Source organism: Acanthochromis polyacanthus, chromosome 23, assembly GCF_021347895.1.
Source record: "Acanthochromis polyacanthus isolate Apoly-LR-REF ecotype Palm Island chromosome 23, KAUST_Apoly_ChrSc, whole genome shotgun sequence".
In the NCBI taxonomy this organism is placed as follows: domain Eukaryota; kingdom Metazoa; phylum Chordata; class Actinopteri; family Pomacentridae; genus Acanthochromis; species Acanthochromis polyacanthus.
The window spans coordinates 24,553,444-24,576,960 of record NC_067135.1 but is presented as its reverse complement, the minus strand read 5'-3'; the positions used below and the strand labels follow the sequence as shown (position 1 = coordinate 24,576,960).

Genomic DNA, 23,517 nt, shown 5'->3' with positions numbered 1-23,517 from the left:
GCTGGTTGAAAAGTCGTAATCAAAAAAAGACCCGGCAAAACCCGCTTAAAATAATTCACAGTTTAATTATTAAACAATACTCACACAGTAATGTAAGGATTCACTTCCATACAATAAACGTCTGCATTTACAGAGTGTTTGGTTTCTTTTTGCACTTATAAAAAACAGAACATGCTCAAACAAAAGGAGGTTTTATAAATAAGACACTTCATGGCTTCAAGTCCTTTGACAGCATCTGGATCAACATTTATTACGAGGAATTAAAAAAGGCACAAAAGGTCCTCACACACACACAAACAGCCACAGCAGCCTCACAGGGTTTTAGATAAAAGCAAACATCCTACCCAACACACTCTCAGACATGATAAATTATTTTTGTTTTCTGCTTCGAGGAAGTGAAGCAGAACCGACGGGAAAAACTAAACTCTCATTCCAGCTTCTTGTCATAGTGGACGGATCCGTTGCCGTTGTGCATGTTTCCGTTGTTGTTCACGGCCTTCCCATTGGTCAGAGAGGTGAATGGCAGCTGAGAGCCTGCCTCTTCGGGCTGCAGGTATTCGTTGACCACTCTCTGGTAGGTCGGGTGGGCCGTCAGCACTCGCAGAAGGTTTTCTGAGGAAACAGAGCCAATGGAATGATTGGTCCCACACACATTTCTACAATCTCCAACCACTTTTAACCAACAGAAAACATGAAGCCAGAAACCTGAGAGACGTCTTCGATCATAACCTTAACTTTAACTCAAGACTTCAGTGGAATCACACTAACATAGAAATACTGCAAAGATCAATTCAATCCTCTCCAAGAACACAACTGAGCAGCTCAGACACTCATGGACTGTTCTAACTCTCCATTCACCAACAACTCAGTGATCAAAAGGTTACAGTTGGTTCAAAACTCAGCAGAAAGTTTCCTCACAAACAGTCTGGTTCTTACACTGGCTCCCGTTCATTATAGAATTCAAAACTTTGCTGCTAACATTTAACTCTCTATGGAACCCACTCTATAGACCAGAACTTTTAATACCTCATTCTGTACTTTGATGTCTCAGATCTGAAACCAGCTACTATTAAACGCCCCAAGATCCAGACTTAAAACTACTGATATGTGTCCACAGAGGTGTTCTTTTTCCCCCCACATGGAAGAGCACCACATCTGGATATCACCGGCCTGGTGGGCGTCTGCTAGTGGGCGACTCTGTGGTTCCATGACAAACTTTCAAGACCGGTAGAAGCGTCGGACCAACACGGCGGCTTGGTCACATACTTTCTCTTTGAATACAAAAACAGCTCAGCAAAAAATATTTCTGACAGCATTTGAGGTGAGAAACAAGCCGCTGAATCTGTCCTGGTTTTAACAACAGCTAGTTCAGTTGTTTGACTAAAGTTTCGTAGTGTGCGTTTTAAGCTACATTGCAGCGCGTCGCAATAAAATAGACGTGAGCTTTACTTTATGCCAATTCTGTTCATGGGGGAGTGGAGGTTCAACACCTTGGCCAGCTTTCACAAAACGTCTAAACTAGTCGTTGTTGAACTAAACAAGGACAAATTCAGCAGCTTATTTCTCGCCTCAAATGCTTTCAGAAATACTTTTCACTGAACTGTTTTAGTAATTTGTTTGTGACCGAGCAGCCATGTTGGTCCGACGCTTCAACCGGACTGAAGGTTTGTTTCAGCGCGAGAAAATACACCTCTGTGGACACGTACCATAAGAAGGACCATTTTTATCCCCAACATTATGGAAGAAGCTCCTCCTGACCGTTAGCTTCTCAGTTTGAAAAGCTTTTAAAGACACAGGAACATTTTTCTACACTTTCATGCTTGGCTAATGGTCTTTTTCAGGTTGCATGGTTTTTTGTCTGCATATCCAGAACATACAGAGGAACCAAAAGGACATTTCTCTCACAGCTTTGTAATGGTGCCATACAATTAAATTTAAATATGAACAGTGTTAAGTAAGATAAACAAGATATATAAAAATCAACCTGGGCATCCAGATCCCATAAACAGGGACTATAGTCCCCAACACAGTGGCGTGGGTTCCGATTCCAGCTCATGGACCTTTGCTGCAGGTTTACCCTTTAACTGCCTCTTAGTGAGAAAATGTGTTGAAATGGGAAATTGAGTGAAGAACAGCTTTAATATGATTCCTCCAGCCTCCTTCAGGATGGTCTTAAATGATCCAAAGTCTCTACTTCACAAACCATGTTGACAGTCGATGAACGCACTTCATAGGAGAACAACGTGAAGTTAGAGAATCAGACTTTCCTGTCTGATTCTCAACTAATCTATCTAATAAAGCCAACAAAAGCCAAAAATAACTTAAAAAGAAATCAACCTATGACATGGAGGTAGTGCAATATAGGACAGCTTATTCAAGTGATAGTAGTGCAGTATGGTTCAGTACGAGAAGATGGTTTGCAGATTATGACATAATGTAACTTTATCTTCACTGTTTGTTCCTCATTATAGAAGTTAATTTCTCCAGTAGGAGGCTAGACTTCATCTGTCTTATCCACTTTATGATGGTTGGTCTGTCACCTTTTTAGCAATTAAAAAGCTAAAGTTCATTAATATTTGTTCTTTTTTGTGTGAATAATCTTCTGACATGTACCCCACTGTTCAAAAGTTTGGGGCCACCCAGACAATGTCATCTTTTCCATAAAAACTCACACTTCTATCCGTGTGTTAACATAACTGTACAAGGGTTTTCTAATCATCAATGAGCCTTTTAACACCATTAGCTAACACAATGTAGCATTAGAACACAGGAGTGATGGTTGCTGGAAATGTTCCTCTGTACCCCTATGGAGATATTCCATTAAAAATCAGCTGTTTCTAGATAGAATAGTCATTTACCACATTAACAATGCCTACACTGGATTTATCATTCATTTAATGCTATCTTCATTGAAAAAAAAAAATGCATTTCTTTAAAAAAAATAAGGACATTTCTGAGTGGCCCCAAATATTTGAATGGTAGTGTATACTCTGACCTTTTCCCAAAATGTTGTAATCCTTCTGCTCAGTGTTCTTTGAACTTTTCTGCATTTAGTGCATGTATCTGCTGTATTCTTACTGAACTGATGTAGTTTTGCAGGAGTTTTATGTTCCTTCTGTGATTCTGTTCATTTATGATCCACACACAGTAATCTGGGTCTGAATGTGATTAAACCACCATCAGCATAGATGTCAGATCAGGTTATTCTAACAGTAAAATGTGTTCCTCAGCATTTCTCTGACCAGTTTTCCACCAGGAAGTAGTCGAGGTCATTCCTGGAGGAGGAACTTTGCGGTTGCACATGTACTGAGGTGTTACCCGGCACCACAAATCATTACATCGTACCAGACGTCCTGACACACTAACCTTCGGTGAGCTGGCCCTGGCTGGAGGCCTCGGCGTACAGCTGGGCCGTGTGGTGCTGAGGGACGCCCAGCAGCGCCCCCATGAGGTGGGACAGCTCCTCTGCACTCAGGCTGCCTCGAGCCTCCCTGTCGAACAGCTGGGAGACAAAGATAGAGAGATCAGAAACAGCAGGAGTCTAAAGCAGGAAAAACCACTAAAAACTGAAGAACATTCTGCATAGATTTCCTAAAAATGTGTTTTTAACTTTAAGATCGTGTCTCCTGCTTCTCTAACTTTACTTCTAGGGATGGATTAGCTCAGGCTGTAAAATCTGCAGTGCGTCAGTACAAATAAACAACAAATCAAGTGTGAAGAAGCATTTACTGAAGATAAACAACAACCACAGGACTTACAGTAAAAGCAGAATGAAGGAGGGATTTGAAGCTAACGAACCCGGTCAGGGCGGAAACACTCAAGTAGATCTGTCTGAGGTCCACGCTTTCATCCTAAAAAAAAAAAAAAGGATTATTGGGTCAGATGTCATCAACGATCACTTTCACCATCAAACAATCTGCTAGTTGTTTTCTTGATTAACTGAATAATGATTTAGTCTCCAGAAAATTCCCATCATGACTTCCTGGAGCCCAAAAAGACACCATTAAAAAGATCGTCTTTAGTCCAAGCAACACAAAACCTGCAGCCACATTTACGTTGCTGATATTGTACCTTTGACCTGCTACTAAATCCAACCCATGCAGCTCTGACAGCTTCTCATTTTAAAGTCACCAGATCTGACTGTTCCTCTGGTGAAAAGTAAATATTTGACTTCTATAATATATTAACAGTGGGAATATATAACCACCGTATCAAAGCCATAAAAGACAACAGTTCTTCGCTGCGCCCGTTAGCGCAAACAAAAAAAAGCAGTTAATCTTTGAGACGCACACAGAACAGCGACTGTACCTTTGAGTAGAGGCCACAGATCTGGACAGCCGTCTGTTTGTCCGGCAGCGTGAGAATAGATCTGAGCTCCTCAGCGCTCGTCTTTGAGCCTGGAGCTCCGGACCGACACCTGTCAATCATTGTGTCCAGCGCCACCTCGATTTGGGGAGCGGTGATGCTGACAGTGAAAAACAACAAAGTCAAAAAAAATATTTGATTGGTATGTTCACGATTATACAGTGCTGTGAAAAAGTATTTGCCCCCTGATGTTTTTGAGCCACTCAAAGTTCAACACTAATGCAAGACAAAGACTGCATAAACCATTAGTGTTGAGCTTTCGGTCATGAACTGATGGTGGATGTTCTCCAGGAGGATTTTCTGATAGAGAGCAGAATTCATGGCTCCATCAGTGATGACAAGTCGTCCAGGTCCTCCAACCATCACACTACCACCACCATGTTTCACTGCTGGTATCATGTTCTTCTTGTGGAATGCAGTATTAGCTTCACACCAGATGGAACAGACCCATGTCTTCCAGAAAGTTCCACCTTTGACTCATCAGTCCACAGGATGTTATCCTAAAAGTCTTGGAGTTCATCCAGATTTTTTTTGTAAATACCATAATAACTTATGTTCTTTTTGTTCAGTAGGCCAGTGAGGTCTACAGATCTATAGATGTTCGTCTGGTTCTTCTGTGACCTCCTGGATTAGATGTTGATGTTCTTGGAGAAATGTTGGTGGTTGGTCCACTCCTGGGAAGGTTCTCCACCGTTCCATGTTTCTCCATTTGTGGATAATGTCTCTCACTGTGGTTCTCTGGAGTCCCAGAGCCTCAGCAATGACTTTGAAACCCTCCAGACTGATGAATGTCAATGACTTTGTTCCTCATCTGTTCTTGAATCTCTTCAGAACGTGGCATCATGTGCTGCTTTTTCAGAGCCTTTATCTACTTCACAATGAAGACAGGTTCTATTTAGTGATGTTTAGGTTCAACAAGCCTGGCAGTAATCATATGTGAGTGTGGATGGAGAAACTGAACCCAACTGATGAATGAATTTGGTCATTTGGTAGATTGGTAGCTAAGGGGGCAGATACTTTTTCACATCGGACAAGATGGACTGAACAATAAATGAAATCATCTAAAAAGTGCATTTTGTGTTTTCTTGGGTTATCTTTGTCTTATATCAAAATAAGTTTGTTGATCTGGAACATTTAAATGTGAAAATATGCAAAAATGGTACATTTCTCTAGGGTGGTGAATACTTTTTCACTCTACTTTCGATCCTTTCTTACCCATTTCTGTGCAGCAGTGACAGCGTTTCTCTGGCCGGAGACTCCAGCGGGAGGGAAAGACCTCCCAGTTTACTGACAGGAACCCGGCCCTCCATCACATAGTCTGTAGCTGGGACTCCTAAGGCCCTAAAGTCCATCAGAACACAGAAATTACTCAAATATACAACCTGGACTCCATTTTCTCTGCCTCAGTAGCCCAGTTATGACGGATTATTGTTTGCACTTTTAAATCCCTGTGCAACATCAATTTTCCTACAAACACTGGAATACATGACGTCTCCTTCGTATTTGTGCTCATGTTCAATAATCATACTCTATCAGTATTTCTTGGATCATCTATAAGTAGCACATTTAATTCCATTTCTGTGGAACAACTGAAACACATGTTGTGAACTTTGTGGGGAAGAAGGAAATGACACTAAAGTTTAATTGGTTCAGAACAAACATGTCAACATCAGGGAGATGACCACTTCTAAACTGATGTCATGTGCAGCTGAAAATACAAGAATAGAACGAAAAGCCGTACTGTAGGGCGACAACACACCAAAACCTCGTCTAAAAATAACAAACATGTTTTCTTTTGCTCTAATCACACTCAGTATCAGTGTGACCTCAACTGAACTCCATATAAATTGGAGGAAGTACATTTTCAGGCTGAATAAAAGCCCAAAAAAAACCAACAACAAAAAAATCCCAATGACTGCAGCTGTAGACGTTACAGTTGGTGAACAACATATTGGTCTGTTCAGTGGATTTGAAGCAAACTTGTGGAATTTTGCACCAAAAAACAACAACAACACATAAATCAGATTTTCCTCCATCAGCTGCCTGACAGTGAACAAACTAAGCTGCTTAGCATCACCAGAAGGTGGCGATAGGAGCTTAAATCCTTGAAAAAGAGGATAAAATGAACAGAACTTTGGTCATCTATGAGAGAAAACAGGAGGGGAGTTTTAATTATGCATTCATGTTAGCTAAAATTTACCATGTTTCCTGCTGTCTGGAGGCAAAGCCAACAAAACAAGTGGAAGCAGCTAATGTTTGCTACGTCAGAACCTAATTAGTCCGCCAAGGAACACAGCAGAGTTATATGATGATCAGCGTTCGTTGGTTTGTCTGTCTGTCTGTCTGTCTCCAGACTAATGGATATGGATGAAATTTCCAGGGAAGGTCAGAAATGACACAAGGATCAAGTGACTAGATTCAGGCAGTGATGCGGCTTATGGTCTGGATCCACGGATTTGTTAAAGATTTCTGTATCATTGTAAGACAGCGTCACAGCAGCACTGTCACCATGACAACAAATGAACACTACGTCTGCTGACAATCACATGATCGAATAACACTACAAATCCAGGACTACAGGAATACTACAAATGTGGACTTATCGGGACTTATCAGTGGGAAATCATACAATGACTCAGCAGCCTTTGCAGTACTGCGCTCTCTGAGTGCTTTTCTAGTTGTAAAAAGTGTTTCCATCACTCTTTAAACTGCAATAATCCTTAAGAAAAACTAAAAAAAAAACACCTCAGGAGAGTGTCAAATCATATGTTATGGAAACGCAGCTCCTGGAAGCTTCATCTCTACCGTTAAACGTCTAATAATCAGTAAATTATGGCTCATTTATAATATCTAGCAGGAGCCATCAGGAAGAACAACAAACTTATTGGCTTTAAGAGATGCAGAAATTCAGGACATTGAAACATTTCCAACCCAAACAGTCGACTCTTCCTGTTTAATTCCCAGAAAAACAGCCTCCACTCGTCATTCACGGTCATCACAGCCGCTAAACTACCCCGACTGTTTGTGCGTCTTACTTGGCCATAAGCTTCTGAATGTTGTCGGCGTAGAGCTTGGGGTCGCTCCTCTCCTCTGGGGACGGGTTGTAAACTGGCAGGAACTGCAGCACAACAATACAAAGGAAACCAGTGAAGAAATAAAAAAAGAAATACTGGATTCTGGATAAAGGCACAAACGTCTTCCACCCAGCTGAAGGGTTGTTGGTTTGAAAGCATCAGGACACGCCCTCTATTACTGATTAATGGGTCTGTGCTGCACCTGTAGCTCCAGACTGAACACACCCTGCATATACGCTTCCTACATCACTGACGAACGCTCAGGTGAGGTGATCTCAGGTGAGTCTTACCTCCACGGTCATGTTGGTGTAGAGCTGTGACGAGGTGTGCCACAAGGACTCAGTCCTAGTGGGTAAAAAACAAGCAGAAGTATTCAATTCAATTAAAATAATACAGTCACTGAGCATTAATAAAAGAAAATACTTAGTCGAGAAAATTTATTTGATATTTCAGGGATTGAAATGATCAGCAACTCCTCAAGTAGTAATAATTATTACAAATAATTAGGATTTTTAATTATGTATTAATTAATTAATACATTAAACAAAGCTGGGGTCTGGACAACATCATTTTTGTTCATTTTTCTTTTTAAAAGTGCTCGTATTTCACTCAGTCTTGCCTCCTACAATGATACTGATTGGTCTGGTAATAGATCAGAGTTTTACTCATTTTTCTGCTTATATTAGTTTCATTCTTACACAGAAAACAGCAAAACATCACTTTTGATGAGGTTTACAGTGAAAAATACGGGTTTTTTTCTCCATTATATGTATAACTAGAAAAGCACTCTGAGAGCGCAGACCTCCGCCAGGCCATCTCTCAATTGTACAGATGAGCAATCATCATCGGTGTTTGTTTGTCTGTCTGTCTGTCTGTTAACAGCATAACTCAAAAAGTTATGGACGGATTTTCACCACATGTTTACAGAATGTCCGGAAGAGCAAAAGTAACAATCGATTAGATTTTGGCGGTGATCCGGATCACTCTCTGGATCCAGGATTTTTTTGAAGGACTCTGTACAATTAAGAGATGGCCCATCTCTCATAGGTGCGCTGAGAGAGCAGCTCATCCACTCTTTGTTGAACCAGTGAATTAAAATCATCCATGGAGTAGCTGGAGGCTTGGATGAAGGTGTGCTCGCCTTTGCCACTCTCCAAATCCACAACTCGGTGCTTGATATCAGCCGCGTTAATGCTCAGGAGAATGCAGAACGTTACGGACGCCACAGAACATAAAGACGAGATTATGTTCAGCGCTGTCGTGCAGCAATATTGTCGCTTGTGAGACGCCACTTCTTTTGCCATTTTCGCCTCCACGCACTTAGATGCTCCTCTTGCCTCCCCGATCTCCATTTAACTACAACTATACGCGCCGTTGAGAGCAAACCGCATCTGGCGCGGAGTGACGAATTTAGTGGCACACTATCTCTCCGTGCGTGCGTGTGTTTGCGACGCGGCGCACAGTGGATGTATGGTGGCAGCAGCGGACAGACGAGCGCTGTGTGTCTCCTGGCGGCCATCTCTCAATTGTACAGAGTCCTTCAAAAAAAATCCTGGATCCAGACGGTGATCCGGATCACCTCCAAAATCTAATCGATTGTTACTTTTGCTCTTCCGGACATCCTGTAAAAATTTGGTGAAAATCCGTCCATGACTTTTTGAGTTATGCTGTTAACAGACAAACAAACAGACAGACAAACTCCGGTGATTACATAACCTCCTGGCGGAGGTAATAATATATATCTATTTCCTGCTAGATAAAATAGCCAAACATAAATATTTGCTGCTAACTAACCCAGCTGTTACCTAACAAGTCTCTGAAGTCCTTCCTGAGAGAAACTGTAGAAAACAGAACAGCTGGGCTTTCTATCATCTGTGTTCAGCTTTTATTTGGATGTTGGACGTGACCACATGGGGTTTAGTTCATATTTTAATTAATTATTCTGCCCAAACAGCTGCTATTATTATAAATAATATCTTTAAGAATGGATTTTAAGATTCTTTCAATTAAACAAAAACATTGAGGCAGAATTTTCTTATTAAATAATTTTGTATACTCTTAAAAAGAAATAAAAATAATGTCATTCTTTTATATTTTCTATACCATATTTTCTATATTTTTTTAAAATCTTATAGTAAATATTGGATTTCATTTAGTTTATTTTAGTTATCATTTTAGCATGTTTGCACTTTATTTTATGTTGTTTTACTTTATGTTATTTTGTGATTTATTTTAACTTTTTATTGTATGTTATTTTGTTTTTTGTATGTTATTTAATTTTATGGTATTTTAGCTTATTTTAGCTTTTTTTATTTTATTTTATCTTATATTTTAGCTTTTATATTTTATGTTATTTTATTTTAGCTTAATTTATATTAGCTTTTTATTTGATGTTATTTTATTTTAGCTTATTTTATTTTAGCTTTTTATTTGATGTCATTTTATTTTAGCTTATTTTATTTGATGTTATTTTATTTTAGCTTTTTATTTGATGTTATTTTATTTTATCTTATTTTATGGTATTTTATTTTAATTTGTTTTATTTTACCTTCACTTTCTACCCTAATATTCCGTGTTGTCTTATTGTTTACCCCTTTATAATAATATTCATGCTGCTGTAACAATTTAGTTTTCCTCTGAGGATTAATAAAATCATCTAAGTCTAAGTCTGTGGAGCAGCAGAAGACCTGAGGGACTAAAGAGTGTTGATATTTTTAAAACCAAACTCAATATCTACCTTTTTAGTCCAGCTTTTCATTTATGTGATAGATTTTATTTATGTATTACTCCTTTTAGAATTAATTTTACCCATTTATTCACCTATTTACATATTTTAGCCTATTTAATTTACAGTATATTACTTTGTTTTTATCATTTCTTATTCTGTTCTCTGTCCATCTCCATTTTAATAGTAAATATTTGATTTCATTCAGTTGATTTTAGTTACCATCATTTTAGCATGTTTGCACTGTTTGTGTTGCATTTTTGTTTTTTTTACATAAAGCGCTACAGAAATAAAGTCTGATTGACAGGAAGTTATTGCACAATATTTGTTTTGTTTTTAAAGAGCTGCAAAAGTCAAAGCTCAGCCCCAAGTGTCGTAAAGGAAACATTAAACAGCTTCGACGGATTTAAAGAACTCACCAGGTTGTTCCTTTGTATGTCCAGCGAACAGTATCCTGAAATAAAAAGATCAATCAATCAATCAATCAGTGGAGGCAGAACAACAGCAAACTTTAAAAACACCCAGACTTTCTTTGTGCAGCTGTTCCTATCACTCTCATCCAGACAGCAGCAAACAAACACTGGCTGGACAAACAGAACAGCATGTTCATTAAAACCCACTGCACACGCTGATTAAAGCAAACAGGAGGAAGTATGTGCAGGTATTTGGACGTGACATGGCAGAAAAGACACATGGCAAAAACAAACCCACAACTACAATCTCCTCAGTTATGCCACTAATGCAGGTTGTGCAACTTTTAGAATGACAGTAAAGGGCTGCAGTGACTCTCAACGTTTCTACTTGAATGAACCATGTTGGATTCAGGCAGAAGTAACATCCATTTTAAGGGTTGATCTGACACTTCAGCTGTTGTTCCATATAATCAGTCGGATAGGTAGATAAGATGGATAGATAATCCCGAGGGAAATTCGAGGAAATTCATATTCTTTGCATGGCCTACTGCTGAATGATAACTGTGTCTTGTCTCAGCCCACTACTTCCCAGCCTCCACCAATGGAGAGAGAGATTAAAGAAAGTGTATTTAATGAAAAAAATAACAGCAAAACTATTTTTATGAATGTATGGGCTCCTGTTAGCCTAGCTGCGCTAGACCCATGCTCTGAAGACACAAGGGTCTAGGCACGCTCGACAGGGAGGGAGGCGGGCTAAAAGGTTGTCTATCAAATCACTCTGCAGCAATTGGGTAGGTATACAACCAATCAGCACAACGAATAGGCTCCTGAGTCGGTGCTAATGGAGCTCAACGACTGTTGTCGTTTTTGTTGTCGACTCTGGCAGAGAATTAAATTTGTTGCCGTGGGTTGTCTAGCGCGGCTAGGCTACTTGTTTCCGGTTGTTTCTGTCAGAATCGTCGCGCCTCTGTCGTCACTTAGTTACGCCCGCCTTCTGACTCTACACTTCATGGTGATTCGTCCGGCCAGTTTTAGGAGCATCCAACCTCGAGCCTTGTGGAGGGTAACTAGACCCACCCTGGCAGAGAATTAAATTCGTTGCCGTGGGTTGTCTAGCGCGGCTAGGCTAGGCTCCTGTTATTGCTTTGTGTAATTTAACTTGATTTGACAGGCTGGGGGAGATCTTTTTGTTTGCTGCAGGTAGAGATAAAACGACGTTTGCATCTGGATTGTGTACTTTTACATGTTTCATAACCTTCTATTTAATTATCTGTAAACTTAATTTGAAATTCTTCTCTTTATGTGAGTTTTGTTGATCATGTGTATGTTTTCATTCGTCTATTTTTGAGCTGCATATAAATATGTATAAAAACATGTAGTTTATATTAAAATTTGTAGAAAAAACAAAATAAATTCCTCCCATAATACGTTAACTCAAATATTAATTATACCACTACGGCTGTTTAAATCCAGTCCGTCATTGATGCATTCATTTGTTCTCTTATGTAACTGAGTTTTCTCTGCCACCTGTTTGTAAATGCCTCCTATAATTAAACTGGACTCCTGTGGATGTTGTGGCTGCATTTATGAAGCATTACCAGAAATAACCGACCTACTGTAGAACCAGGCAGCTGAACGCAACTCAGTCCAGAGAGCAGTGATCTGACAGGGACGACTTAGACATTAGTGCATCTCCAACTCATTTATCATCATCTTTCTTTGATCGTTTTTTTCAATTCCGTATGAATTTAAGTATCTTCTCTTAACCTTTTGTCCAAACAGTGAATAAATATGTGGCAAAAAGGTCCTAAACTAACGTGTTTTGGTGTTTTTCCCCTGTTGACAGGCGGGTTCTGGTTCAATGCAACTGAAAAGTGATATTACCTATCTGCTCCTCTGTGTGAAACAGAAAGTCTTTACATCCGACAACAGAAGCTCTTTGTTTGTACCAGGGTTTAGATAAGGTTGTAGGTGATAAGAAGCAGGCTGCTTTGTGATAACAGCATGCTCCACTGGAGGCAGAACGGTGATCTACGAATAGTCTATGCTGAACTCTGCTGAGGTCTTCCAGTGTTTCCAGATGTCTTGTAGGTAGAAAGCAGCTGGGTTTTGCTCTGAAATCTCTAAAAGACACTTTGCAGAAGTCAAATGTTTTACTGGGGCCTCAGTTTAAATAGTAAAAGGACATTATGCTGAGTCATCTTGGACAAAAACATCTTGCACTTATGCATCATTTTCCAGTAATCTGATGTTAACTTTTAGATGAATATGCTAGACTTTTAAAGTATCCTATGCAATTTTTTAAAAATATACTACAACATAGCAGCTAGATAAAGTCTGTGCATTACTAACACTGGCATGTGCAATAATGTTTCTATAATCAGTACTCATGTACACTACTGTCCAAAAGTTTGGGGTCACCAGGCAATTTCATGGTTTCCAGGAAAACTCACACTTTAATTCACATGCCATGTTATTTAAAGTTGCTCTGTTCTGATTAAAAGTTGCTCTACATGGGTTAAAGTTGATCTAAAGGAGTTAAAGCTGCTCTGCATTAGTCCAAGTTGCTCTATATGAGTTAAAGTTGCTCCATTTTGATTCAAATTTGCTCTTCATTAGTGGAAGTTGTTCTACATTAGCTAAAATTGCTCTGTATTATTTAAACAGTTGCTCAAAATGAGCTAAAGTTGCTCTATATTAATTAAAGTTGCTCTACATCAGTTAAGGTTGAACTGCACTACTGTCCAAAAGTTTGGGGTCACTCAGACAATGTCATGTTTTCCATGAAAACTCACACTTTCATTCATGTGCTAACATAACTGTACAAGGGTTTTCTAATCATCAATGAGGCTTTCAACACCATTAGCTAACACAATGTAGCATTAGAACACAGGAGTGACGGTTGCTGGAAATGTTCCTCTGTACCCCTATGGAGATATTCCATTAAAAATCAGCCGTTTCCAGCTAGAACAGTCATTTACCACATCTTATTTTCATTGAAAAAAAAAATGCTTTTCTTTCAAAAACAAGGACATTTTAAAGTGACACCAAACTTTTGAATGGTTCATTTTGGTTATTTTGGTTATTTTTGTACATTCCTAAATCTTTACACCATCTTTGCTGCTGGAACAGTGTACATTTCCCCCCTGCGGGACTAAAGGCTTATCTTATCTTCTCTCAGTTTAAGCAGCAGCTTCATGTCGAGTCATGACAGGGATCTTACTGGGTCAGATCCTAGAACATTCCTGCAGCACTTTAAGGACAGGACATGTTGAAAATACAGCAAGGACTTGTTGAGGTGCAGTAGGATGGTTTTACACAAGTGTTACATCTTCCAAGTCTGAAGGGTTTCACAGTGATCAACAGATCAGTCTGCCGTCACCCCGATGCTTTCACTCACCAGCTTGTTGGGGTAACGCAGCAGAACCGGCTGGACGGGAACTCCGGCCAGAAAGGCACCTGGTGAGGTAAGGAGGAGAAAGAGTTTCCCCATCAGAAACTGGAAGTGGGAGCAGTGAAACATCCAGAACAGAAACCTGCCCCACCCCTCTCTTTCATGCCACTCATTCCTACATGATGTGTGCAAACAGCAGCACATTCTGCTTCAGACTTCTGGAAAAACCAGATGGGACCTGCTCCTCCACTCAGACCATCAGAGGAGGGTTACTGCCACTCACCGGGCTTGAATTTGATGAGAGCGCGGCCATTAGTCGTGGTTCCCTCAGGAAACATCAGCATCTAGACGGGTATTAAGAAGTGTCAGTTTCTGAGTTCAGACTTGTGGCTGCATCTGACAGGTTAAATGGAAAGTTAGAGGCAGTCAAGTCAAAGTCTGAACTTCCTGAGAGAAATCTGTAACAGCAGAAGATAAACCAGCTGTGTTTTTCCACATAATGTCTACAGGTGCAGCCACATTTTAGCTAGGTTGATGCTACGGGTACGGACCCGTACCCGTAGCATCTGTACTAGAGGTACGGACCCGTTAAGGTCACTGAAGAGCTGGCGCCGGTTAACTACTATTTGCTGCACATTACAGGCAGTTTATATGAATGACTGTGACGGCGAACATTGTATAATTTAACCAACAATACACCGTCTCCTCTCACACTTTAGACATTGCAGTTTTTACGCTTTTAGACGCCGTGTCTAAATTGTTTGAAGTCCAGTTCCTATTAAGTAGTTTACCGCGTTCAGTGGTGGAAGCGGCTGACGAACTCCATTGCAAATGTTCCCATTTAATTTCGGACGCTAATTTACAAGATAAAGTTAAGGATGTCGAATATGAAACAAACACTCGTGAATGGTGAGGAGCAGCTCTTTAATTCGGCATGAATTAAAAAAAACAAAAAAACAAACAAACTCGATTTACTGTGATATTTGTTTTGTGGTTACGTAACTTAGCCATTCAATAGAGTCCGCTAACATTAAAGTGACTGACGTGCAGTGTCTGTGTTGACAGACGTAGAAAATACGTCAGGGTTTTATTTAGGTTGTTAATATGTAATAGTCTGTCGCTACTTTTGAAGGTAAAAAATACTTGTAGTTTGCTGGCTGTTAGTTCTGCCATTTGTTTTGTTTGCTGTTTGTGCTTTATTAGAACAGGGTCACGTGAATAAAAAGTTTTGCTATTTTTAATAGTAGTGCCGATTTCAACCCCCAAATCGCTGTCCGTGAAAAAGTCAGATAATGATATTTATAAGACATTATGCATGATAGAAAAGAGAACAGCAGATGACTGACATGACAGGCTCGGCACGCAGATTCACCTCGAATCACGGAAGCGCCTTCATCACTCTGATTACCAAGCCGGCTCATTAATATTTATGTACGTCGGATTACCAGCCAATCACAAAGCGCGTTCATCAGCCGGCTCATTAATATTCATGTCCGTCTCATTAATATTTATGATAAGGTAAAGTGCCGTATCCGTAGGCCACAGGCTACGGATACCGGTCCGTATCTGTAGACACTACGTTTTGGCTATTAGACGCGATTCTGTTCTTATTCCGATTCATTCTTCTGCCTGAGTAGTCGCTATTATTACATGCAGGGAACAAGTCAGTACATTTATTGCACAATACTTCTCTGGATAGTGAAATTAAGACTTTTTGTTGGTATAAATGGGCTGTTAAGAGCCAGAAGTCACAGAAAACAACCTCCTGCTGAGAACATGTCTTCAGGCGACTCTGCTTTTTATGGCTACAAGTAAATGTGTCTGGTTTCAACATGACTTTAACACACTAGCTCTTCCTCAGATCCACTGATTTCAGATTACTTGCGAAGATGTTTGCGCTGTAATTACTCTGCAAAGGAACGCAGCGGAGTTATGTGATGATTGCTGTACGTTCGTCTGTCCGTTAGCAACGTTACTCAAAAACGGACTAACGGCTTTGGATGAAATTTTCAGGGAAGGTCAGAAATGACACAAAGATCAAGTGACTAGATTTTGGCAGTGGTGCAGCTTATAGTCTGGATCCACGGATTTGTTAAAGATTTCTGTGTCATTGTGAGACAGCAGCACGGCGTCACTGTAACCATGACAACAAGTGAACACTACATCAGTGTAAATCTGTAAAGGCAGAAACCCAAATCAGTTTCTGTTTAAATCTCGTGAATTACTCAAATATTACAGCTTGCAATGAGAGTAGTCTTACAGTGAGTATGTTTATATGCAGTCAATGTTCGGGTTAAGGTCAATATTCCAGTTTCTGAAACATTTGGAATAGGTAGTGTCTACGGATACGGGTCCGTATCCGTAGCCCACAGGCTACGGGTACGGCACTTTCCATTTGCCAGACAGATACGGACCCGTACGCGAGTCTCGCGAGTCAAGAAGCTGCTAACCACTGCAAACTGTTGAAAGGTAAGCAAAGGTTAAGGTTAGGGTTAGTGTTAGGGTCAGGTTTAGGGTCCGTACCTGTCGTACCGATGCTACGGGTCCGTACAGCTAGCGTCTACCGGGAGTCACGTGACCAGATCTCGCGTATCTGATTGGCAAATGGCAAGTGCCGTATCCGTAGTCCACAGGCTACGGGTACGGGTCCGTACCTCTAGCAACAACCTTTGGAATAACCCGTTTACATGGATAAACAGACAGTTACTCCTGTTGTGTGACGCTGTGCTGACGCTGTGGTGCCGCATGTGGGTTTCGCCATGTCTGTTTACCTCTCTTTGTGTATTTCTGGTGGGTCGTGCGCCAGACGCGGATACAACATGTATACAAGTAGTTGCCGGACTCAAAAGACAAAGATTCCTTTTGGATGAAACATGCGCAGAACGCAAACTAATGTCTCTTTCTATCGGGATATTCTGATGCGCGTTTATATGACGAGATATTCGGGTTAGAAAAGGAGTAACCCAGGGGTCTTATTCAGGTTTTTAAAAACCAGAATATGAGCATATTTGGGTTTTTGCGGGTGTTTACATGGCCGTACGCAACCGGGTTATTGCTAATATTCCGGTTAAGAAAGGGTTTTTGACTGCATATAAACGTACTCGGTGTTTAAGGACAGCTGAAGGTGAGCTGGTGCACTTCAGGTGTAGCTTACAAAGGGTGTAGAGCTACCTCCCAGCCATTTTAAGTCATTATTTTTATGGACAAAAAAGTCTTAGGCCAATGTAATTTTACTGAGATGAATTTTTAGAAGTTTAAGATCTATTCTTTGTACTGGTTCAGCACTGGAGAATGGTCTGACGGTACTTCATTATCATGCTGCTAAAGGTGGAAAAAAGCTTCTTAAAGTCAATCACAACTGGTTTAAGTCGCGCTCAGCCCGGGATGCAGTGATGGTGCCCCTGAAAAATGGTGCTGGGTGAGGGAATTAGTTCTGGATGAAAACAACCAAATCACATGATTGTAATCTTACTACAAATCCACCGCGGACTTACCGAGACTTATCTGTCTGAAACGATACAAGCAACAATTGATTAAATTGTGGGGGTGTTTCTGAGTCCTATCAATTCCCGCCACCTGCTACATATTTAGGTCACGTGATTCGTTATCTATACATAACGTACATATGCATAACACACGCATGTGCTCAGTGTAAGGTCATTGGGTTTGTGGGTACATCTATATTAAACGAACACATTCTATGTTGCCGTGATTTCTGATCATCAATAACTAATAAACAAATGCTGAATTTCTGATAATACCATATGGGGGAATGGAGCAGCCTTGGAGGAGTACTGCGCTCTCTGAGTACTTTTCTTTTAAGGATGCAATAGGAAATGTATTCCCTTTAGGCCTCTTCTTCTATCGAGCAGATTAAATTCTCATGACAGGCTTTATCTCAGTCGTTTGTGTAATTGAAGAAGCCACCACAAGCAGTGAAAATCCAGATGTCCAGCTTGCTTCAAATGTAATTATCCATTTCTCAAGCAGGTTTCTACTGTTGCCTCTATTTTCTGTTAATCTAAGTCACTGGTTATAAGTGCAGATTCTTTCAATAAGTATAAAGATGGATCCCTTCCCTGCTTTTCACTTCATAAATTCAAAATGCATTGAGAGTGTTTTAAGTGACCAAACGCAGCAGCAGACCTGAGGCCAGTAACCTCTGGAGGTGAGCCTCTCGTTGAGCTGAGCCACCGCCTTCTTCCTCGACTCTGGATCCTTCCTGCTCACCAACACAGACTGGTTGAACTCGAGCAGGGCTGAAAAACAAAAACAATCATTCATGAACTAAATCAGAACCAGAAATGAGGGAGGAGTTCCAGGACGAGATGCAGAAGAAAGCAAGACAGGAAGTACCAGAGCAGATTAGGAGCCAATGGAGTGAGTCACTTGTTTATCTTCGGACTTCCTCACATAATTCCACTCTGCTCCGACCGCTCTTTTCCAAATATTACCCTTGGTTGTTTGCATAATAGACGGGCTGGATTCCTCATCTGTCACTCTACGCTGTGCACTAAAAACCATTGCCACCCAGCACTAAGAGAGCAGCAAACATGACGGACCGCTCACTTTTTTCTTTCTGAATAAAATATGACACTTTAATCTCTCTGTGTTTCTCTGTTCCTCAATTCTTCACCGCTATTATCTAAAAGCTCACCACAACAGTGTAGTGCACAGCTGGCCGTACCTGAAACATGTAAACAGTCAGTGTTATCTACAGCTGTTTGTCCTACCAGACAACAGAAGCTAAAGCTGGTGAAGAAGCTGCAACAACCTCCAAAATCCAACAAGGAAATGGCAATTAACTCAAATAATTACCAAAAACAGCAAGTAAACACAGCTTCTCCTTCCCAATTACTGGCTCTATAGCACAGCAGCAGGTCTTAATGTGTTTATTAATCATCGAATCATCATTTGGGGTCAGAACGGTTGAAATTAGAAAAATTACAGAGAAGACATGGAATGTAATGTTTAATTTGCCCGTTTCCTTTGTTTTTAAATCATGTTTTGTAAAAAAAAAAAAAAAGACAGTTCATTGAATGTGAACATCAGAATGTACCATTTTGCACTAAAACAGAAGGGAAACACGAGTTATTTATAGGTTATTATGCTCTGATTTTACTGGTCACTTGACATCCAGTTGGGCTACACGAGGCTCCTGAACTAAATAAGTTTGACGCGATCTCTCTAAATGTCTTGCTTTGTCGAAATGAATGAAAACAGTTTTAAAAGTCATTAAACAATCGTCAAAATGTTAACTTTCCTTTTGATTTATTCATTTTAGGTCTGCTATCATCAACAGCTCCTTCCTTCCTCCTAGTAGATCACTCACAGATGAACTGACTTTTAAAATACCCTGTTTTATATTATTTTTATACATATACTAGAACATATGCTACTTATTCTTGAATTTGTGTTCGTAGTATCCTTGTTTTCTTCTGGTTTTCTTATTTATATTCTATATATAGTGTGTGTACCTCACCTCTAGTTGTGTTTTCTTGCTTTTCTTTCTGTCCCTTTGCTGCTGTGACATTGCAGGTTTCATCTATGTTGGACTCAAAGGATATTCTATTCCATTCTATCCACTGGCATTTTTATTACTTGCATAAAATCCATGCAGTACTTATACTTATGTCAGTACTTTCATTCATGAAAGAATCTGTGCAATGATGCTATTTCTATAATTAGTATTTGTGTATATCGCGGTTATTTTGCACTTCATTTTCTAAATGTTTGCACTATTTTGCAGTTAGATCAACGCAAATTTCCCCACTGTAAGGCTAATAAAGGCTCATCTGTTGATTGCTTCTTTAATAAATCTTTTAGATGATAATATATGAAGCGTGTTGCTTGCTTTGTCTCACCTCTACTCAAAAAAAAATCTACACCAATGTTCAAAAGTGTGAGGTCACTTTTGGGGAAATGTCCTTATTTTTCAAAGAAAAACTTTTTTTTCAATGAAGATAACATTAAATGAATAATAAATCCAGAGTAGACATTGTTAATGTGCTAAATGACTATTCTAGATGGAAACAGCTGATTTTTAATGGAGTATCTCCATAGGGGTACAGAGGAACATTTCCATCAACCATCACTCCTGTGTTCTAATGCTACATGTGTTAGCTAATGGTGCTGAAAGGCTCATTGATGATTAGAAAACCCTTGTGCAGTTATATTAGCACATGAAAAACATGGAACTGTCTGGGTGACCCCAAACTTTTGAATGGTAGTGTAGAATTTACTGTGAGAACCAAAACCAGAACAAGCTTTCTGCTTGATTAATGAGAGTTAACAGATGATTTAAATTGCTAGAAAGTGTGACGGACGCTGTGATATTTACCTCCAATAACCGGCAGACTGGTGTTCTCAGACCGGGACACCACCGTCGCCAGCTGGGTCGGACACAGAACCAGCATGTCCAGGAAGCCGCTGTGTGGCGCCACCACCAGCACCGGCGCCTCCTTCAGGTCGGCCCGGCGACCTTTCACCTTCACCCACAGGAAGCCCAGAGAGAAGAACACGGCTCGGCTCAGCAGCCAGACGATTGGGTGGAACAGCCAGCGCCGCCAGCCGGTCACCGGTCGAGAGCGCTCCTCCTCGGACAGGCCGGCCAATCGCAGCCGGGCAACGGGCCACATGATGAGGAAGAAGAGCGCTGCCAGGGCGACGCGTAGAGGGAAGAGGATGCTGCCCAGGATGATCCCCTGCAGGACCAGAGAGATGATAAAACACAAAGTTAAAACTCAATCTACACTACCGTTCAAAAGTTTGGGGCCTTTCAACAGCATTAGCTAACACAATGTAGCATTAGAACACAGGAGTGACGGTTGCTGGAAATGTTCCTCTGTACCCCTATGGAGATATTCCATTAAAAATCAGCTGTTTCCAACTAGAATATGTCTACACTGGATTTATCATTCATTTAATGTTATCTTCATTGAAAAAAACTGATTTTCTGTCAAAAATAAGGACATTTTCAAGTGAGCCCAAACTTTTAAAGGGTAGTGCAGGTCAACAAAACTCTTCAAGTTGTTCTGAAACTGGACTTTCTACTTCATTTCTGTGATTTATCACTTTAAACAACAACACAGCTGCTGGATTTAAGCTCATTTCTGATTTCATTTCATCTTCACTATGGGGTTTATTTGAACCATTTTATTGCATTTTTTTATTTTGTAAGTCACTCTGTATTGCACTTCTGTTTGTATCAAATGTGCTATTTAAATTAAGTCACAGATTGATTGATTTGTAGAGCTCAGTTTGAACTTTACATCCCTCTTGTGGATCTACGACTGCACAACCCATGAAATAAAATGTTTTAAAAAAAACAGCCTATAATAAATAAAACAAATGTTAAAAGCACAGGAAAAAAATATAACTATCCAGATAAAACACAAAACAGCTTTAAGTGATTACAAAACTAAACAGAAACATACAAAAAACATAAATCACACTGGATTGAGGTGGATAATAAACCCAAAAATGTCAACATAACTGGAAATTAATATGCTAAAGCAGACTAGTTAAAAGAACAAACTTGAGGAAATGCAGCTAGTAAAGTAAAAAATGAATAAAACCGTCATTCAGCCTTCTATAGGTAAACCCAAATATAAAAATAAAACCTCCACTAGCTTTTTTTGGTGTTTTTTTATTCAATCCTTGTGTGCAACTGTACAAAATTGAACTGCAGAAGTTTGTTAGATGTAATAAGAGAACAATAATGAACACTAATCGACTGTTTTTAGCGGTTTAACATGCAAATATTTTCCACATGAGCAGGAAAGATAGTTTTATTAAGAACCTGACACTGTAGCAGCTCTGTGGTCACTTGTTATCATCAGTCCCTGAAACATTTATGACTTTAGGCTGTTTTGTCTAAACATGACGGTCAGAGAGAGCAGTGAAAGACTCTTTGTTGTTTTAGCAGATAATATGAGAGAGTGGAAAACTGAGTAAACAAAAATAACTCAATTAGCACATTAACAAACGTAACAACATACCAATCAAATCAAAGCTCATTAGCTTCAGGTGGCAGAATTCCGTCATTTAATGGAGAAGACGACTCAAATAGAGCCTGTTTGACCTCCAAATAAATAGAAATTAAAACTTTATACGCCAGTGTGTCTCTCTAATGTCATTTCAGGCGTGAAAGTTGAAATATTTACCCTGATTCTTTGCGTCCTGCTCAGCTTCACGTCGTGAACGAACGGATGTGGGTACTCCTGCGTCTCCATGGCGACGAGGCAAAGCTAGCAAGTTTAGCGAACAAAACGTTTTTAAAAAGTGAAAAATATCGAAGAAGTTACACTCCGTAGTCGTAGGAAACCAGTTTGTGGTGTGTCATCAGTTCCTCGCTTGTTTATTTTAATTTTTAAAATTATTTTATAAAATTATTATTTTGGAAATGTCTTTAAGTGTCTCGCGCAGCCGGGTTTAAAAACAGTCCGTTGTTTAAAAATTACTGAACGAGCTAAAAATCGACTCGTCCGGTCTCCGTCCTCCACATGGCCGAACACACACGCCGAAAACCCGGCAGCCGCCCCTCCGCTCCGTCTTGTAGCACGTCGTCCTCACCTGTCCCGCCCATTCACAGCCTGACAGACCGGCCCACCTGCACCGCCCCGGGGGCCGGAGATGCGAGTCCGACCGGTCCCTGAAACCGAACGCACCCAGGACGTATTGTTTTGGTTTTTTGAGGGAGTAGTACATTATGTGTAGAGGCTTATTTCTGCCAGGAAAACATGATAAAAATTATTTTTAAAAATACATAATTAAAAATTTAAAAAAAATTAGCTATTAGTTCTGTCTTTTTTGTCTTTTCTTGTTTTTTGGGCAGTAGTACTTTATGTATAGAGGCTTATTTCTTCTGGGAAAACATGATAAAACTCAAAAAAATAAATGAATAAAAACACAAACATGACTCCCAGTGGTTGTAAAAATCATCAGAAAGTACTTTAAAATGTTGAATTAATATGATATATTATTAAAATATTTGACCTCTATATATCCTAGTTTTGAGATACAATATTTTTTTTATTGAAATCAATACTTTCTTTCTTTCTTTCTTTCTTTCTTTCTTTCTTTCTTTCTTTTTTGATGTATTTCAATTAATCTCTCTTTAGCTAACTTTGAATTATTTTTTGATTTGATATGCTGCAATTTTGAGATATTTTAAGATAATGTGCACATTTAAAATATTTTGTTATTAAAATGAATCCTATTTTTTTTATCTCTAATAGTTTTCTTTCAACACACAAAGATTTTATCTATTATGTAAAGATGATTGTGATAAATTAGCCAAAAAACATAAACATGACTCCCAGTGGTTGTGAAAATCAAAAGAAGCTACTACAAAATGTTGAACTAATGTGATATATTATTAATATATTTGACTTTATCTCTCATAATCCAACTTTAAATTTCTTTCTTTCTTTCTTTCTTTCTTTCTTTCTTTCTTTCTTTCCTCCCTCTAACACAGTATGATTCTGCTGTAGAGTTTTGTAATTCTCTTGCGTAACATCCCAAAACACTTCAGTCACAGCCAGG

General features: G+C 39.6%; 2 protein-coding genes and 1 long non-coding RNA gene across 5 annotated transcripts in view; 2 read left to right on the top strand and 1 right to left on the bottom strand.

Annotated features, from left to right (window-relative positions):
• LOC127532455 (NUT family member 1-like) overlaps window positions 1-420 on the top strand; it is a 113,703-nt gene extending 113,283 nt beyond the window's left edge. For all 3 annotated transcript variants that reach the window (XR_007939897.1, XR_007939896.1, XR_007939898.1), the window contains one exon: window positions 279-420. The gene's annotated coding sequence lies outside the window, so the exon portion shown is untranslated. The remainder of the gene's footprint in view (window positions 1-278) is intronic.
• LOC127532461 (uncharacterized) overlaps window positions 1-23,517 on the top strand; it is a 295,805-nt gene that overhangs the window by 210,856 nt on the left and 61,432 nt on the right. The window lies entirely within an intron of this gene.
• lpcat4 (lysophosphatidylcholine acyltransferase 4) lies at window positions 46-22,548 on the bottom strand. The gene is made up of 13 exons (XM_051944169.1): window positions 22,137-22,548; window positions 20,312-20,675; window positions 18,118-18,230; window positions 14,255-14,315; window positions 13,978-14,036; window positions 10,584-10,618; window positions 7,730-7,784; window positions 7,401-7,483; window positions 5,581-5,706; window positions 4,309-4,465; window positions 3,759-3,851; window positions 3,367-3,502; window positions 46-612 (listed from the first exon to the last, which is right to left on the bottom strand). Exons 1-13 carry the CDS (start codon window positions 22,203-22,205, stop codon window positions 428-430), a joined length of 1,536 nt encoding a protein of 511 aa, XP_051800129.1. The 5' UTR covers window positions 22,206-22,548; the 3' UTR covers window positions 46-427.

What these genes read in the sequence shown, in the direction of transcription:
- lpcat4 (XM_051944169.1), bottom strand. Translation starts at nt 22,205, where the DNA reads ATGGAGACGCAGGAGTACCCACATCCGTTCGTTCACGACGTGAAGCTG. An exon ending in CAGTCTGCCGGTTATTGGAG is followed by an intron (nt 18,231 to 20,311) that starts GTAAATATCACA and finishes TTTGTTTTTCAG; the next exon opens with CCCTGCTCGAGTTCAACCAG. An exon ending in CCAGAGGTTACTGGCCTCAG is followed by an intron (nt 14,316 to 18,117) that starts GTCTGCTGCTGC and finishes ATACCCGTCTAG; the next exon opens with ATGCTGATGTTTCCTGAGGG.